This window comes from Gorilla gorilla, chromosome 10 (assembly GCF_029281585.2).
Source record: "Gorilla gorilla gorilla isolate KB3781 chromosome 10, NHGRI_mGorGor1-v2.1_pri, whole genome shotgun sequence".
In the NCBI taxonomy this organism is placed as follows: Eukaryota; Metazoa; Chordata; class Mammalia; order Primates; family Hominidae; genus Gorilla; species Gorilla gorilla.
In genome coordinates this window covers 117,429,474-117,447,625 of record NC_073234.2, presented here as the reverse complement: position 1 = coordinate 117,447,625, position 18,152 = coordinate 117,429,474, and the positions used below count along the sequence as shown (strand labels likewise).

General features: G+C 39.2%; 1 protein-coding gene across 3 annotated transcripts in view; it reads left to right on the top strand.

The window, feature by feature from the left end:
* The window catches only part of WASHC3 (WASH complex subunit 3), a 49,740-nt gene extending 44,582 nt beyond the window's left edge, over positions 1–5,158 (top strand). For 2 of the 3 annotated variants that reach the window (XM_004053769.3, XM_019039429.1), the window contains exon 7: positions 4,908–5,158. In XM_004053769.3, coding sequence (XP_004053817.1) covers positions 4,908–4,992 — 85 coding nt within the window. In that variant the 3' untranslated portion in view covers positions 4,993–5,158. The remainder of the gene's footprint in view (positions 1–4,907) is intronic. The other variant, XR_002008327.3, reaches the window with a different exon arrangement.
* The last annotated feature ends 12,994 nt before the right edge of the window (positions 5,159–18,152 follow it).

Genomic DNA, 18,152 nt, shown 5'->3' with positions numbered 1-18,152 from the left:
ATAAGCCTATCACAGAAGGACAAATATTGTATGATTCCACTTGTATGAAGCATCTAGAGTAGTCAAATTCATAGAGACAGAAAGAATAGTGGTTGTCAGCAGCTGGAGGGATAAGGGAATGTTATTAAATGAGTACAGAGATTCAGTTTTGCAAGATGAAGAGAGTTCAGGAGATGGATGGTGATGATGGTTGTACAACAATGTGAATGTACTAAACACTACTGTATACTTAAAAATGGTTACAATGTTAAATTTTATGTTATCTGTATTTTACAATAAGAAAAATTAAAAAAAGAAAAAAATGAAGACAGACAATAACAAGTGTTGCTGAGGGTGTGGAGAAATTGGAACCCTCATACATTGCAGGTACAAATGTAAAATGGTACAGCTGCTGTGGAAAAGTTTGGCAGTTCCTCGGAAGGTTAAAGAGAGTTTCCACCTATTGTTCCTGCTAGATGTTCTAATCTCATCTACTGTTGCACCCCAGTGTACTTTACACTCTAACTACCAAATGACTTACAGTTTCTGAATGCAGCCTGCTACACCATCCCATTTTATTCTTTACCCAGAATGCTGTCATTCTCTTTTATTTCCGCCTTCTCTGTTTCTGGCAAAGTCTTACTCGAATCACAAAACTCTTCGCAAGTGTTTCCAACTATTTGGAGTCTTCTCTGACCAACTTCAGCAGACTATTTTTTCTTTTCACACAAACAGTTCAGCCTTATTTGTATATATACAGCCGTGCATCACTTAAGGACAGGGATATGTTACAAGAAATGCATTGTAGGTGATTTTGTCATTGTGCAAACGTCATAGAGTGTACTTACACAAGCCTAAATGGTATAGCGTACTACACACTTAGGCTATAAACCTGTACAGCATATTACTATACCAAATACTGTAGGCAATTGTAACACAATGACAAGTATTTGTGTATCTAAGCATATCTAAACATAGAAAAAGTACAGTAAAAATGCTGTATAAAAAGTAAAAAGTGGTACCTGCATAGGGCAGTTACCATGAATGGAACTTTCAGGACTGGAGTTGCTCTGGTCACCCAGTGAGTGAATAGGGAGTCAATATGAAGGCCTAGGATGTTATTATACACCACTGTAAATTTCATAAACACTGTACACTTAGACTACACTAAATTTATTTTTAAAAATTTTTTCAATAATAAATTAACCTTAGCTTACTATAACTTTATCAACTTTTTACCTTTTTAACTAAACTATTTTGTAACACTACTTAGCTTAAAAGACAAGTCATACATTTTACAGCTATACAAAAATATTTTCTTTCTTTATATCTTTATTCTATGAACTTTTTATTTTGACTTCTTAAACTTTTTTGCCAAAAACTAAAACACATACAAGGCCTACTCATGTCAGGATCATCAATATGACTGTTCTCCTCCATACCCTGTCTGACTAAAAGGTCTTCAGGGGCAATAACAGGCATGAATCTGCTATTTTCTATTGTAACAATGCCTTCTTCTGGAATATCTCCTGAAGGACCTCCCTGAGGCTGTTTAACGTTAACTTTTTTTTCAAAAAGTAAGTAGAAGGAGTACCCTCTAAAATAACAGCAGAGGCCAGGCACAGTGGCTCACACCTGTAATCCCAACACTTTAGGAGGCTGAGGCAGGTGCATCACCTGAGGTCAGGAGTTCGAGGCCAGCCTGGCCAACATGGAGAAACCCCATCACTACTAAAAATACAAAAATTAGCTGGGCATGGTGGTGCATGACTGTAATCCCAGCTACTCAGGAGGCTGAGGCAGGAGGATGGCTTGAACCCTGGAGGTAGAGATTGCAGTGAGCCAAGATTGCACCACTGCACCCTAGCCTGGGTGACAGAGCAAGACTCTGTCTAAAAAAATATAAAATAAAATGAAATAACAACAGAGGCTGGACGCTGTGGCTCACGCCTGTAATCCCAGCACTTTGGGAGGCTGAGGCAGATGGATCACTTGAGGTCAGGAGTTCAAGACCAGCCTGGCCAACATGGTGAAACCTGCTCTCTACCAAAAGTAAAAAAATTAGCCAGGGGTGGTGGCGCATGCCTGTAGTCTCAGCTACTCAGGAGACTGAGACAGGAGAATCTCTTGAACCCAGAAGGCAGAGGTTTCAGTGAGCCGAGATCACACTACTACTCTCCAGACTGGGCAACAGAGTGAGACTCCTGGTCAAATAAAATAACAGAAAGTACAGTATAGTAAATACTAGGCGATAGAGGTTTCTCAGCTCCATTATAATCTAATGGGACCACCGTCATATGCAGTTCATCACTGACTGAAACATCATTATGTGGCACATGGCTGTATCACATTCTGTAACAATTTGTTTGCATTTCTGTCTCCCTCACAAAAATTTTAGCTGCTTCAGGGAAGGAACTACTTGTTATTCATCTCTGTATCTCCAGTACCTAACACATTTTCTAGCAAATAGTAGATGCATGATGATGAAAATAAATCATCATAATAACAGCAGATAATATTTATCTGATACCATGTGCCAGATATTATAGAACACACTTTATATTTATTAATTAATTTAATCATCACAAAATCCAATCAATCAGTCAGACACAAAGTAGTTAAATAGCTTCCCCAAAGTTGGCCAACAAGTAAGAAACAAGGATGGGATTTTAGCACAGTCTGTACCCAGAGCCTATATTCTTAGTTACTATGTAATATAGCATCACATGTATCAATAAATGGTTACACACATAAATTAATGAATTTTATAGTTTCAGTTTCTTCTAGTCCTAAGCTGCTTTTACCCTTTTCCTTTTTTTTTTTTTTTTTTTTTTTTTTTGAGACAGGGTTTCACTCTGTTGCCCAGATTGGAGTGCCCAGGCATGATCACAGCTTACTGCAGCCTCTGCCCCCAGGCTCAAGTGATACACCTCAGCCTCCAAAGTAGCTGGCACAATAGGCCACTACTGGCTAATTTCTCTATTTTTTTGCAAAGGATGGTGTTTTGCCCTGTTGCCCAGGCTGGTCTTGAACTGCTGGGCTCAAGCAAAACGCCCTCTTCGGCCTCCCAAAGTGCTGGGATTACAGGCATGAATCGACATCCCTGGCCTACCCTTTTCTAAAGTAGCATTTATTTTAGGAAGTTATGTACATTGTTGTATTTGTTTGAGTTGTCATAGATACTAATACAATTTTGATGTGGTATTAAAATAATTCCCACTGGTAATGTTTTCCTACTTAACAAAGTATAGACAGTAAGTAATCAAATATATAGCAAAGAGAAATTTACTGGGTAAAATGTGCCTAGTATTCATACCCACTAATTCTAGAGTTGTTGCTTCTAATGAAAAGGGAGGAAGATGATGGTCCCATGTTAGTATTTTAGGCAGATGGAGCATCAGTCAAATCCTGGAACTGCTGTACCCAGCTTTAAAGTTTCACTGTATTGACTACATAATGCTTCCTTGTAGATATAATCTAAAATTGTTCAGCAGAGCAAATGGGTTTATATTTGACAACTAGGGAGCAATGCCAGCATTATTTTCTCTTTTGTAGTATGCCAAATATATTTAAAAATATAAGCCATAATTTTAATACCTAAAGTAACTGTTAGACTGTGCATTTTCTTATTTTAGTAATAGTAATTTCTGTTTGTGGTGAATATGAGTTTTATTTTTAAGTGTCCTAAATGTTTAATAAGAGTCAAGCCTGAGGGAGAAATCAGTCTGGTAGTTTGTAATTATTAAGATACAGCAGTTATAGGCCAGGCATGGGGCTCGCATCTATAATCCCAGCACTTTGGGAGGCCAGAGCGGGTGGATCACAGGGTCAGGAGATCAAGATCATCCTGGCCAACATGGTGAAACCCCGTCTCTACTGAAAATACAAAAATTAGCTGGGCGTGGTGGCGCACACCTCTACTCGGGAGGCTGAGGCAAGAGGATGGCTCGAACCTGGGAGACAGAGGTTGCAGTGAGCCGAGATCACGCCATTGTACTTCAGCCTGGTGACAGAGCGAGACTCCATCTCAAAAAAAAAAAAAAAAAAAGATATAGCAGTTATATTGTTACTCCTTTTCCCTTGGTTTCCCCCAAAAAATAATTTTCTTGCTTAATTTACTTTCCTGGTAAGAGTGAATAGAGGCTAAGTGATAGTGCCACTACGCTGATTAAATGACTTACTGGCACAAAACTATTGAGGCTTAACTAGTTGACTGTTTTAATAACATCATTAAAATTTCATTTTGGTTTATTAGAGCACATCCATGCAAAGCTGGAATCTAACCATTCTCATGTCTCCTTATAATGCCTAGGGGATCTTTGAAACAGTATTTTTGCCAACTCATACTTTGTATTTTCATTCTGTAAAGATAAAACATGTAAGTGAAAACGTTTAACAAACATTAAGAACCTTCTTCGACCAGGCACTCTCCTTCGCTACAAAATTTCCACATTACCTATTTTTTTAATAGCCATTTTTGAACTCTCTTCCATTTCTAAGTTTCTCCCTGCAGCTTTCCTGAACATGAAGCATTTCCTTTTCTTTTCATTTCTAGCTTTCCTTTCTCTGTACCTCATGTACACTTGGAAGCTTCAGGGATTTAGCACTGGTCATGCCAGCCTCTACAGATCACATCTCTGTCTATAATTGGGTCTCCATGGTAATGAGAAGCAGAAAGTGCTGAAGTAGCGCACTATGTAAGGACTGGCAAGAGAAAATACTGTCGCGGCCTCTACAGGCAGAGCATTGAATCCCCATGGTGCCCAAGAAGCCCGAGAGAAGCACGCTGTGGTGTAGAGCAGAAGACTGAGGACATGGACTTGGCAGATTTATTAGCAGCAATATTCTAAGATGAACCAAATTTAAGAGTTTGTAAGTGCTCTTTTCAGTTGGAAAAGACCTTTGAAATTTTTTTTCTTTTCTTTTAGGAGGCCAGATGCTCCAGTGCCTGATGGCGAAAGTGAAAAAACTGTAGAAGAAAGTTCAGATAGTGAATCTTCTTTTAGTGATTAAGCTTAATTTTGATAAGAATTACATATGCATGCATAGGGGTACATTTACATTCTGTAAGAGATTGAGCCTGAACTCTCTTAGTCATAAAAACATCAAATGGCCACATGTCCACTACCAAGCTTCTTCTATGTTAAAAAAATAATAATAAAGCAGTTTTAACCTGCCAGTATGTCTTGTTGCTAAAATAAAGGGCCTCAAAATGAAAAATAGGATAACCTAAATAAAGTACAATTAGTGCTACAAATACTAAGAATATTTTAGAGATGCAATGAGCAATTACAGTCAGGCACGGTGGCTCACGCCTGTAATCCCAGCACTTTGGGAGGCCGAGGCGAGTGGATAACCTGAGGTCAGGAGTTCAAGACCAGCCTGGCCAACATGGTGAAACCCCATCTCTACTAAAAATACAAAAAGTAGCTGGGCGTGGTGACAAAAATTAGCTGGGCGTAGTGGCAGGTGCCTGTAATCCCAGCTACTCGGGAAGCTGAGGCAGGAGAATCACTTGAACCCAGAAGGTAAAGGTTTCAGTGAGCTGAGATTGCGTCATTGCACTCCAGCCATGGCGACAAGAGTGAAACTCTGTCTTAAAAATAAAAAGAGATGCAATGAGCAATTTTAAATGAAGTCAGTGTGAGTTTAGTGATCAATAGTAGACCCAATGCAAAAAAAAAAAAAAAAAAACAGTGAATTTGGCTAAGTGAATTATTCAATTTTTGTGAATATTTTAGCATGAAAAGTATATGGATTCATATCATGAGTTGTTAAAGACGTTTCTGGTAGAAAGTAATACTGGGTTGAAATTTCTGTGACAACTTAAAACTTACATATCACATATGTTATGGGTATGGAACTTTTTGGTAGTATTTTTTAGCATATGCAGCCTTTCACCACTTGGCCATTAGTTCATGTGTTTTTTAAGTCAGATATTCTTATGCAGTCATGCATTGATTAACAACAGGGATATGTTCTGAGAAATGCGTCGTTAGGCGGTTTTATTGTACAAACATTGTGGATTTCATAACAAGTGTACTTACACAAGCCTATTGCTTCTAGGCGACAAACCTGCACAGCATGTCACTGTACTGAATACTGTAGGCAGTTGTAACACAGTGGTATTTGTGTATCTAAATGTAGAAAAGATGCAGTCAAATATGGTTTTATAATCTTAGGGGATGTTGACCAAAACATTATGCAGCACTTGACTATATTTATTAGCAGATGGAAACTGAATTGAAGGTCGTTTCAGTGTGGTTCAGAATGAGTAACCATCGTTGCCATCAACTCCTGTATTACCTAAACAAAAAAAAAATGTGTGCAGGATTAAAATGTTCTCACCTCACCTTGCAAATAAGTAATTATTATTCATAGTTATTTACACACAGTCTAGAAAATTCCTAAAGTACTTATATGAAAAATATATAAATGCATTTAACTAATTGTGCCCATTTTAGTTTAGTTCACCTGCAAGTAGAGCCTGAGAAAAGGACTTGGGTGTATATAGGTCATTCACAAGGTGATCCCAGAAAACAGAAGTAAAAAAACAGCGAGAGGAAAAGGGAGAAAACCACTTAAAAGTTTATTATCGGCCAGGTGAGGTAGCTCATGCCTGTAATCCCAGCACTTCAGGATGCTGAGGTAGGTGGATCACTTGAGGTCAGGAGTTTGAGACCAGCCTGGCCAACATGGTGAAACCCTGTGTCTACTAAAAATACAAAATTTAGCCGGGCGTGGTGGCATGCACCTGTACTCCCAGCTACTGGGAGGCTGAGGCAGGAGAATCACTTGAACCCAGGAGATGGAGTTTGCAGTGAGCCCAGATGGAACCACTGCACTCCAGCCTGGGTGGTAGAGTGAGACTCTCTCAAAAATAATAAAAAATTTAAGAAGTATGTTATCAAGATTGCCAGCTGGGGTTTGAGTGCTCCAAGACCCTCTGAGAAGCTTTCAGAATGCCTCCCAAAATTTTCCACCTAATAAAACGGGGAACATTTATTAACCAATTTCCATCCCCCGTTAGTTGAGTTGCCTCCAGGGGCATTAATTATCCCTGCACTTCTGGGCTGTGCTTCTGTGTGGAAAAGCAGCACCCCAGTGTTGAAGAAAGACTTGGAACAGGAAGCAGAAAGATACATGGCTTCAGCTTGCAGTGGGATTCCACAAGCAGAAAGGACAAGTCCAAGCTTACTCACCTAGAACTATCCATGTAGCTGTGACTGATAACGGCAGTGGGCGAGGGAATGTGCAAAAGAGATATTTGCTGCAGTCTACCCAAATGCAGTCAATTCAGAACTGATTGAGTCCCATGTTAAGTCTACTTTGTCTTTTGTCTGTGGGATAACACAAGGTGATGGCCAGCCACAGTCTTTCTAAAATCTACACAGGAAGATTAGTGAGACAAGCCACAATTACTGTCACTAGGACTTAACGCAAGGCCAAAACTGGTACTTATCATCTTCTTCCACCACCCATTTTACATTTCTCCTGCTCTATATCAGAAATTCCGCTGGTCTAGGCTGGTTGTCATGCATAGTGACCCAGACCTTCATCCTTTAAGTTTTCTAGGGCTTTGATTGCTTTGCCCTGTTTAGGCTATGATTATCACAATCATCTGTTTGCTGTTTCTTACCAGGCACTGAAGCACCACGACATGCCACAGTGAACCACCTGCATTCTAGACACATTCTTCCTGTTTCATTTTGTAATCACAACCCTAGCTCCTCATGTTAACATATTACTTCCTATTTTTGTCCCACAAACATGAGCAGTCCCAAGGGACCGATTGGCAGCAGTAGATTCAGCTTAGTGGAATCCTTACTGTGCTCCCCCATGGAAGTGTGCTAGTTCCTTCCCCTACCCCATCTGGGAACTGGGACTTCCAGGAAAGTCTGAGGCGGCAGGGATGGGAAGCACAATTACAAAAGAATGTCACTGAGAATGGTGGAGAAGGACCATTCCTATTTCTTTTCTCTTGGTTTCTGGATCTGTGAATCCTGGCAGCTGAGGACATGGCATCATATGCTAGCCATTTTTGTAGTGCATTTACCACATCCTAGAGATTAGCACTTCAACCTTGCAGAATGTCATCTCTGAGCTGGTGCCTACAATGAGCCTATAATAGACCATTTCATTGTTCTATTTGATTGATTTCTTCTGGATGATGCTGTATGCGGTAAGACAAGTGGATCCAGCAATTCATGTGCCTGTTGTTAGTCATTTACTACAAAATAATCCCAAGATCTGAGGCAGTGTAATGCAAGATACCATGTTGGTAATAGACATCCTGTAGGCTATCACAGAGTAATGCTGGCAGAGGTGCTGCTGGAAGGAAAGGAAAGCCCCTATTAAGAGTAGTAATTAATTACAATAAGAAAGAATTACTCCTCTTCCAGGGTGGAAGGAATTTAATGCAAATAAATTGCTCCCAAGTGACTGGTTAACCTCTTCAAGGAATAGTACCAAATCATTGGTCTCTGCTGCCGACAAATAGGGTATTCAGCAGTAGCTGAATCCTAGCTCATCTAGCTCATCACTAGATGAGCATTAGTGCGGAAGCCCAAGCTGTTGGGCCCAAGCATAGCCGGCATCTCTGCTGCCACGATTACTCCATTTGTGGGCTCATTGTGTAACCTGGAGCAATCAAGGACAAGGCTGGCTGACATCTACTGGAGAAATCATCTTGTCCACCTAATTTTTGCCTCCTCAGGTGAGTGTTTTCTTTCTGGCATTTCATCTTACAAAGATCTCCACACTTTGGGCACATTCCCATAGTTTTGTCCACATTCTTCATTCTTAAATCTCACTTTCTCTAATCTTCCAATATCGCTCCCTCCTTATCCCTGACCAGCCAAACCAGTTACCAAGATCAAAAGTCTGTAGTATTTAACTCAGGCCATGTGCTTCTCAGCAACATCATGACAAAGTGTACTGTTTGAAGCTCTGTCCATCAGGAAGATTATTTTCCCCACCACTAATTGTTAGAGCCACCTCTGTCAAAGGCAGCAGTGTGGCAGCAAGCCATTTTTGCCTACACCAGTATATCAAGCTTGTCCATGCATCAACAAGGTCCACTGTTTGCTGTCAGCTAGTGAGATAATATTGCAAAAGTAGCTTCAATTATTCACTTTCTCCCTATTGCATGCCTTTTGCTATATGTTTGCATTGCCCTCCCCCTCTGAGTAGAGCATTTGGCCTTAACTTTGGATTCTGAACTTAGCCAATGGAATATTAACAAATGTGATCCAAGCAGAGGCTTGACAAATACTTGGTTGGTCTTGCCTTCTCTTGTGGCTCTGTTATTGACATAAGAACTTGACTTGGATAGTCTAATGACGATGAAAGATGCATGGAGCAGAGATGAGTTGTTCCATTCATATATCAGCCAACCCAAGACATGAGCAAGACCAGCCAAGATGGGAAGACCTACTTAGCCAATTCTCAGCTGGCTGTGGATGTGAATAATAAATGCTCACTGTTGATTATCTTACAGTTTTTTATTGTTCTTGGTTGTTACCACATAATTGTAGCAATAAATAACTGATACAGTTGACCATTGAAGATTCTGCATGAGATCATACAAGTAGGTTGAAGAATAGGCATTAGTGTAAGAGATGTAAATGATATGGGAAATAAATGATAGGTCACTTGTCCATGTAACTTACATGTGCCTTATTGACTTTTATAGGCTTCATCCCAAACATATAATTCCATTGAATAATGGATTGCTACTGTGACTAGGTGACTTTATGATTTGGTGTATCTGATAAAACCCAGCTTATGATGGGCAGCTCAGTTAATCACTTGATATCATATATAATCAGATTCTCAGATTCTACTGGGCACATGCTAGGTGTTGCTTTTCAAACAACAAGAAGGCAAGACCTTTGCTCCAGAAGCAAAGGGTCTGTGCTATTAATCTTCTATTAGGGCTGACTAGACATGCCACACAATCTTCATATCTGCCATAGACATCTCTATCATCAATGGGTAATCTGAGCCATATAGTTCAAGGAGGAGGGCAACTTATATCATAGCCTGATCCTGCAGCAGAGCCCTCTCTTGTTCTGGGCCCCACATAAAGCATGTAGTCTTCCAATTCAGAGCTGTATTCCTGAGAAAGTGTATGATGCTTTCAAAAGCAGAAGTCCCCAACATGCTGTGTTTCTTTCTTACCGGTAAAGGGTGAAAGTTCACTAATCTGTCCTTTACTTTGGAGGGGATGTCCCAGCACCTTCCAGACTACTGGACCTCTAAGAGCTGTAGGGATCTGAATCTTCCATCCTCTGGCTGGTGTGCATCTTATAGAACACCAAGAGTTCTTTCTGCTTTCTGTTTACCAGATACATGCAGCTGATGTTATCAATATAGAGGATCAACACAAGGTTCTGTGTAATGTGAGAATGAACAAAATCCCTGAAGACTACACCATGGGCCAGGCACGGTGACTCACACCTGTAATCCCAGCACTTTGGGAGGCCAAGGCAGGTGGATCACTTGAGGTTAGGAGTTCGAGACCACCCTGGGCAACATGGTGAAAACCTATCTCTACTATAAATACAAAAATTAGCCAGGCATGGTGGTGTGTGCCTGTAGTCCCAGCTACTCAGGAGGCTGAGGCAGGAGAATCACATGAACCCAGGAGGTGGAGGTTGCAGTGAGCCGAGATGGCACCACTGCACTCCAGCCTGGGCGACAAGGACTCTGTCTGAAAAAATAAATAAATAAAAATTAAAAAAAAAAAAAAAAAGACTACACTATGAGAGAGAGCAGGGGAGCTAACATAGTTCTGGGGCAATCAAGTTAATACGTATTGCTATCCTTTCCATATAAACACTTTTGATATTCCTAATGATTGAAAAAATGTTTGTCAGAACAACAGCCACATATCATGCAGAGGCTGTGTTGATATGTTCCAGGAAAGGTACCATACTTGACATGGTAGACATGATTGGCACTATCACTTTATTAAGTTGATAATATTCCCTTGTCTTCCACCATGGCAGATGCCATACTGGTAAATGCAGAGGATGCTACCTCTGCATCCTGTAAGTCTTTGGAAGTGGTGCTAATCTCAGAAATTCCACTCGGAATGCAATATTGTTTCTGGTTTGCTATCTTGGCTGGGATAAGGAAGGTACAATTTTAGGGATTTTTCACTTGATCCTCCCTACCACAATGGATTTTTTTTTTCCCATAGGTCAGGAAGCTAACGAGAAGCTTTTAAGAATATTTATCCCAGGTATGCACTAGAGACCAGGGAAACAATCAGAGGGACCCCACTGGAGCAATTGAAAATACTGTGAAATGGACTGGAGCCCAAACTCCATCTATTACCTGGTATCCATAGCCTCCACTCTATTTGAGGGACAATGAGGACATTTTAGATCACTTGATATCAAGTTAACTGAGCCCTGTATATAACAACCTTTGAGAGGATTGGGTATTCCACTCGTTTCACTTTGCTAAGTGGTTTAAAGTCCTTTGAAGAAAGATTGGGTGAACGTTCACCATATATACTCCTGGTAACACAGGTAGCATTTACTTCAGGCTTGCTGTCACTTTGCTGCTGATGGTTGAATGCCACTACCTGCCTCCTGCCATTAAGGAATCCTATCATCTCAATTAGTACTAAAGAGCCCAGTTCTACAGCATCATATCCTACTGTGAATCCTGGCCTGTTGGAATCCTGGCCTGTTGGGTACAGCTTCTGATGATTTTATCAAAGATGTTGATGTCACCCTCAGTAACATCCTTTATTATCTTAATCAAGAGAGTGTTCTCTGGGCCCTTCCTGGGAAAATGGTACATTTGCTCTCTTGTCATTAAATAAATGCATTCAACATATCCACCTCTCTCTGCCTCTGACCTCTTCTTCACTTTGATAAGGCATTTCCAGCATTCCTGCCTCATTTAGTGTAGGCCATCATGACCAAGTCTCAAGAAGCCACCCTAACAGCCTGTTAAGACCAGCTCATGTGTCATAAAGATGAGATACTATATCTTTAGTCATAAGAGAGTGCTCCTGTGTCAGTAAACTCTCCTCTATCCAGCCTTATATTCTGCCTCTCTGGTCCAGCCCACACAAGACTTATTGTCACTCATATTCTCCAACTTACTGCCAGTACTTATTAGCCAGTACCTAAATTCTTTCAGTAAATAAGCTATTTCTTCCCAGTTCAAGGACTGTATTTTTCTTCTCAGCTGAATTCTGAGATTAGTTAATCTAAAGGCAGTCGGGGAAGGCAGAATTAGATCTTGAAGAGACAGGAGTCATTTTACAAGCCATCCACCTCAAACACTTCACATGGTCTCCAGGTAAGGGGAGGTTGCTCTCCTCTAGGGTGGGAGAAATAGCTCCTTTGGTTGGCATGGAGGGTTCAGAGGAAATCAGGGACTCAAGATCCTCAAGCACATGCACTCGAATTGTCTCATCCCAGGTCTCAGAGTCCCACTCCTTTGACATGAGGGCCCTGACTTTAGCAAAGGAGACTTGTTGAGGCGGCATCTTTTATCTCTTTGCCACTCTGCCATCCTTACAGTTACATTGTGTATCTGACTTTCAGCACAGCTTCCCTATGGCTGAAGGGATAATAGCCTATTTAAACACTGCCAAGGAGGACTTTTGGCTTTCACAGAGTGCCCTAAGTTGATAATTGGCTGATCTGGGCCTGCCAGGTTTTTTTCAAGGCTTCCAAGGCAGTTGACAAATGTGAGCCAATTCCACAATCCTTTGTCTCCATACCATTGTAGTGACAGAGCTACCAGATAACCCACTTCTTCTCACGCCAATCTACCACAGGTAAGATTCATAGGAATTAGGATGCGCACCAGGGGTTATCACCATCTCACTTATCCCAGCAAAAAGGGTAAGTGATCCAGTTCCAGAATCCCACCCTAAGATTTGCCCTCAAGGGTCATGCCTCATATCAAAGTTTTACATTTCTCCTAAAGCAGAACCTGGGACAAACACTTGGGTGCAAGGAATTTATTTGGTAATCCCAGGAAGCAAGAGTGAGAGAGCAGGAAGAATGAGAGAGAAGACAACCTAATAAGATGTATATTACTGTGATTGCCGTTATGGGCATGTGGGATTTGATTCCAGGACCAGCAGCTCCTTAGAAATGAGCAGTGCTTTTAGAATTGTCCACTGGAAGGCCTGGTGGCTGCAGCATTTGTCCACTAACCTGGACCCACTGGTGGGGGGCATTACTCCTCTATACTCATGGGATTACCTGCACACAGGTATCAAGGAAAAGAGTCAAAATCTATAAAATATTTGAAAAGATTTATTATGAACCAAATACAAGTGACCAGTGTCCTGTGACACAGACTTCAGGAGATCCTGAGACCATGTACCCATCACGGTTGGGCCACAGCTTGGTTTTATACATTTTACAGAGACAGAAGACATCAACCAATGTAAGATGTACATTGGTTCAGGCTGGAAAGGTAGGACAACTGGAAGCAGGCGCTTTCAAGTCACAGGTGGATTCAAAGCTTTTCTGATTGGCAATTGGTTGAAAGAGTTATTATCTAAAGACCTGGAATCAATAGAAAGGAATGTCTGGGTTATGATAAGGGGTAGTGAAGTTTTATCATGCAGATGAAGCCTCCAGGTAGCAGACTTCAGAGAGACTAGATTGTAAATGTTTCTTATCAGACTTAAAGAGTCTGGTCTATCAGTAATTCCAAAAAGGAGAAGGGCATGTCTGGCTTCCCCTTTCCATCATCCCCTAAACTAGTTTCTCAGGATAATGTTGGAATGCCCTTGACTGAGAGGAGATGTCCATTCAGGTGGCTGGGGGGCCTTGGAATTTTATTATTGGTTTACATAGGCCTAGGGTGCTCCCATGACCTTGGAAAGGATACAAGATCAGAAACTAGAGAAATGGGGCAATCATTTAAGGTTGGTTGCTGTCACCAAAAAGTGAATCTAAAATTGAGTGGAACTCTCCACTACAGCTGTGGCTGAAATCCAAGCTGTGGGCCTGGGGATATATTTCAGAATACCACCAGAAGTATCAGCTACAGACAGTTCTGCTTCCAAAACACCAAATGGGCCTGAGATTACCTTTATTTAAAATGCACACTTTTCTTGTTGGATATAAAGACAAATTGGATAGTAAGCCACATTCAAGATTTCCAGAACTTTTTATTAAAAAATTTTAATTTTAAAAATCTTCCAAGAATGAGCAAAATATAAACAATGACTAAATCTGTATCTTTATAGTCTGCTGTAATTATAATACAATTTTTAAATGTTTCCTTTTACACATACCCCACAGTGTTTTTCTGTGAAACTTTTATATCTGAACCAGAACATGGCTCCTGTTAAAGAATAAATTGTGTCCATGTGCTCTTGAAGACTGTCCAGACAGCATAATGTTCAGTAAAACTCTTTTGTTTCTGAACAAGTTCCTCACAAAAACAATCTTGATTTCCAGGGCTTATGAGGAGCTTAGATTCACATAATTTAATCCTCTACTTTAATAGCTGCTGCAACAGTGCCAAGGTGTCTTTTCAAAAACACTCGCTTTTACCTTTTTTGTTGGTAAGATTAATAAATGAGAGGACTAACACCAAAGCAAGTCTCACTTTGACTTGGATTTTGGGCAGATTACTTAAACAAGAGACATCTCTCTTCCTTTGGAACATGAAGTATAAAGATTAATTTGTGACTCCATTTCCTCTCTTCCCAAAACAATATTACTTTAGATTAGCAGTTACAAGTAAATAAATGTGCACAAAACTCATTTTGCAGTATCTATAAATTATTTGCTAGGCATCTGTATATACTTATGTTCCAATTGATATAATTGTTTTAAAACAATTTAGAGGTAAACACTTTGTTTTACAGTTAACACTGGAAACTTTTTTTTAAAGTTGAGGTCTAGAAGAAGTCTTAGCAAAAATCTAATCTAATTGACCCATTTTTACCAATGAATAAATTGAGGCCCAGAGAAGTTGAATGATTCCCCCAAGAAATGTGAGAAAGAAAAGAGTTTTATTATATAAACAAAAATGTTTAATATACCAGTAATATTCTTATAATAAATATTAATAATTTTAGTTATCTATACAAGACCAAATACTTAAAATTTTGGTAATCTTATTAAAATTTCACATTATAATCTGCAAAGTGAAGTTGTGAAATGTTTTTTATGTGTCTCTTAAGTACATTTTAATATTGATCTCTCAATTTTTCACCTGCATTAAAGGATGTGACACTGTGGCAATCCAGTAAAGCTACTTCTACATTTTCTTAGGGACCTCTTAATTATATTGGTTTATACTTTGCTATACTGTCATTCTAGTTTTAGAAATAAAACCTTAGAAAATTCTGAGAAGCTGGAAGAATAATTTTTATTTTGTATTTTAAAATATTTCTTTGACAAAATTGTGTATATTCAAGGTGAACAGTGTGATGATTTGGTATGAGTATACATTGTGTACTGATTACTACAGTCAAATTAATTAACACATCCATCATCACCCTTCTTTTGTGTGTATGTGTGTAGTGAGGATGCTTAAAATGGCCAGAATAAACACAGAATACCTAGATAGAAAAATAAAAAACAACTCCATGGCTAAAATCTATGAAAAAATTTCTTGAAGAACACAAACTATCAAAAATTACTCAAGATTAAATAATTTGAACAGCCTTATGTCTACAAAAGAAATTGAATGCAGAGTTTAAAACATTCCCATAAAGAAAACTAGAAACGCACATGGTTTCAGGAGTGAATCCTACCAAACATTTAAGAAATAAATAAAGCCACTTCCACATAACCTCTTGCAGAAAATTGAAAAAAGGAAACTACTTCCTAAGACATTTTATGAGGCCAACATATGAAAGCAGACAAAGACATTACAAGAAAAGAAAATTACAAACTAATATTCCTCATGAAAACAGGGTAAATATTCTTTAAAACATTTTAGTAAATCAAATCCAGTATTATAGAAGATATATAGATATCAACAAACATATGAAAAAAGGCTCATTGTCATATAGCATTAGGGAATTATAAAGTAAAACAACAATGAGATACCATTACATATCTACTAGAAAGGTTAAAATCCAAAACACTGACACCACCAAATGCTGATGAGTGTGCAGAGAAACAGGAACCCTCAATCATTGTGGTAGAGATGAAAAATAGTACAACTACTTGGAAAAATATTTTGGCAGTTTTTTTTACAAAGCTAAGCATAATTTTGCCATGTTGCAATCACACTTCTAGATATTTGACCAAAACTTTTGTCTTCATAAGAACCTGCACATGAATGTTTACAGCAGCATTATTTATAAGTTTTATAAACTTTATTTGCTTATAGTTTTGCCAAAGCTTGGGGCAACCAAAATGTCTTTCATTTTATTTTATTTTTTATTTATTGATTTATTTTGAGATGGAGTCTCACTCTGTAGCCCAAGCTGAAGTGCAGTTGTGTGATCTCCGCTCACCGTAACCTCCACCTCCTGGGCTCAAGCAATTCTTGTGCCTCAACCTCCTGAGTAGCTGGGACTACAGACATGCGCCACCATGCCCCACTAATTTTTTGTATTTTAGTAGAGACAGGGTTTCACTATGTTGCCCAGGGTGGTCTCGAACTCCTGAGCTCAGGTGATCCGCCCACCTTGGCCTCCCAAAGTGCTTGGATTACAGGCGTGAGCCACCGCACCCAGTCCAAGGTGTCTTTTAATAGGTAAATGGATAAACAAACTGATAGATTTACACAATGGAATATTACTCAGCAATAAGAAGAAATGAATTATCAAGCAATAGACACAGAAAAACCTTAAATGAATATTGCTAACTGAAAGAAGCCAGTCTGAAAAAGTTACATATTTTATGATTCCAACTATATGACATTTTGGAAAAGACAAAACTATAGAGGCAGTAAAAGATCAGTGGATGTGAAAGGAGGGAAAAGAGGGTTGAATAGGTGAGGCATAGAAGATTCTTAGGAAAGTGAAACTATCCTGTATGAAATTATAATTATGGATACACCCCATTATACAGTTGTCGAAACCAGTAGAACTGTAAAACACAAAGAATGACTCTTAATGTAAACTACAGACTAATTCATAATAATGTATCAGTTGTTCATTATTTGTAACAAATGTATCATGAAAGCAAGATTTTAATATTAGGAGAAACTGGGGAGGAATAGCCTGAGGTAGATTTATGAAACTACATATACTATCTGCTTAATTATTCTGTAAATTTACAACTGTACTAAAAAGAGAATCTGTAATTTTTTAAAAAATAATACATCATGTCCCAGTGGGGTATATCCCAGCAATGCAAGAATGGATTGGCACTTGAAAATCAATCAATGTAATTTGTTATATTAACAAACTAACAACAACAAAAAAAACCATATGGCAGTCTCAATAGGCACAGAAAATACATCTGACAAAATCCAACATCCACTGCCGATTTTTTTTTAATTCACAACAAACTGAAAACAGAAATGAACTTCCTCAACCTGATAAAGAGTGTCTACAAAAATCGTAGACTTAACATCATACTTAATAGTGAAAGGCCAAATGCTTTTCCCCTAAGATCAGGAACAAGACAACAATGTCTGCTCCTGCTACTTCTGTTCAACACTACATTGGAGATTCTAGCCAGTAAAATAAGCAAGAAGCGAAATAAACAGCATACAGATAGTGAGGAGGAAATAAAACTACTCATAGATGACATTGTCATCTATATCTAAAATCTATTGTAATCTATTAAAAAGCTACTAGAACTAATAGGTAAGTTTAGATATATTTTTATGTATTGATCTTGACCAGAAACATGACCCGTAAAAACCAAGTTGGTAAATTGGAACACAAAAATTAAAAACTTCTCTTTGGAAGACACCATTTAAAAAATGGGCAAAGGGCCAGGTGTGGTGGGTGACACCTGTAATCCCAGCACTTTGGGAGGCCAATGTGAGTGGATTGCTTGAGCCCAGGAGTTTGAGACCAGCTTGGGCAACATAGTGGGACCCTGTCTCTACAAAAAATACAAAAATTAGCTGGGCATGATGGCATGCCCCTGTGGTCCCAGCTACTCAGGAGGCTGAAGTGGGAAGATCACTTGAGCCCAGGAGGTTTTGGCTGCAGTCAGCCAAGCTTGTGCCACTGCACTATGGCCTGGGTGATAGAGCAG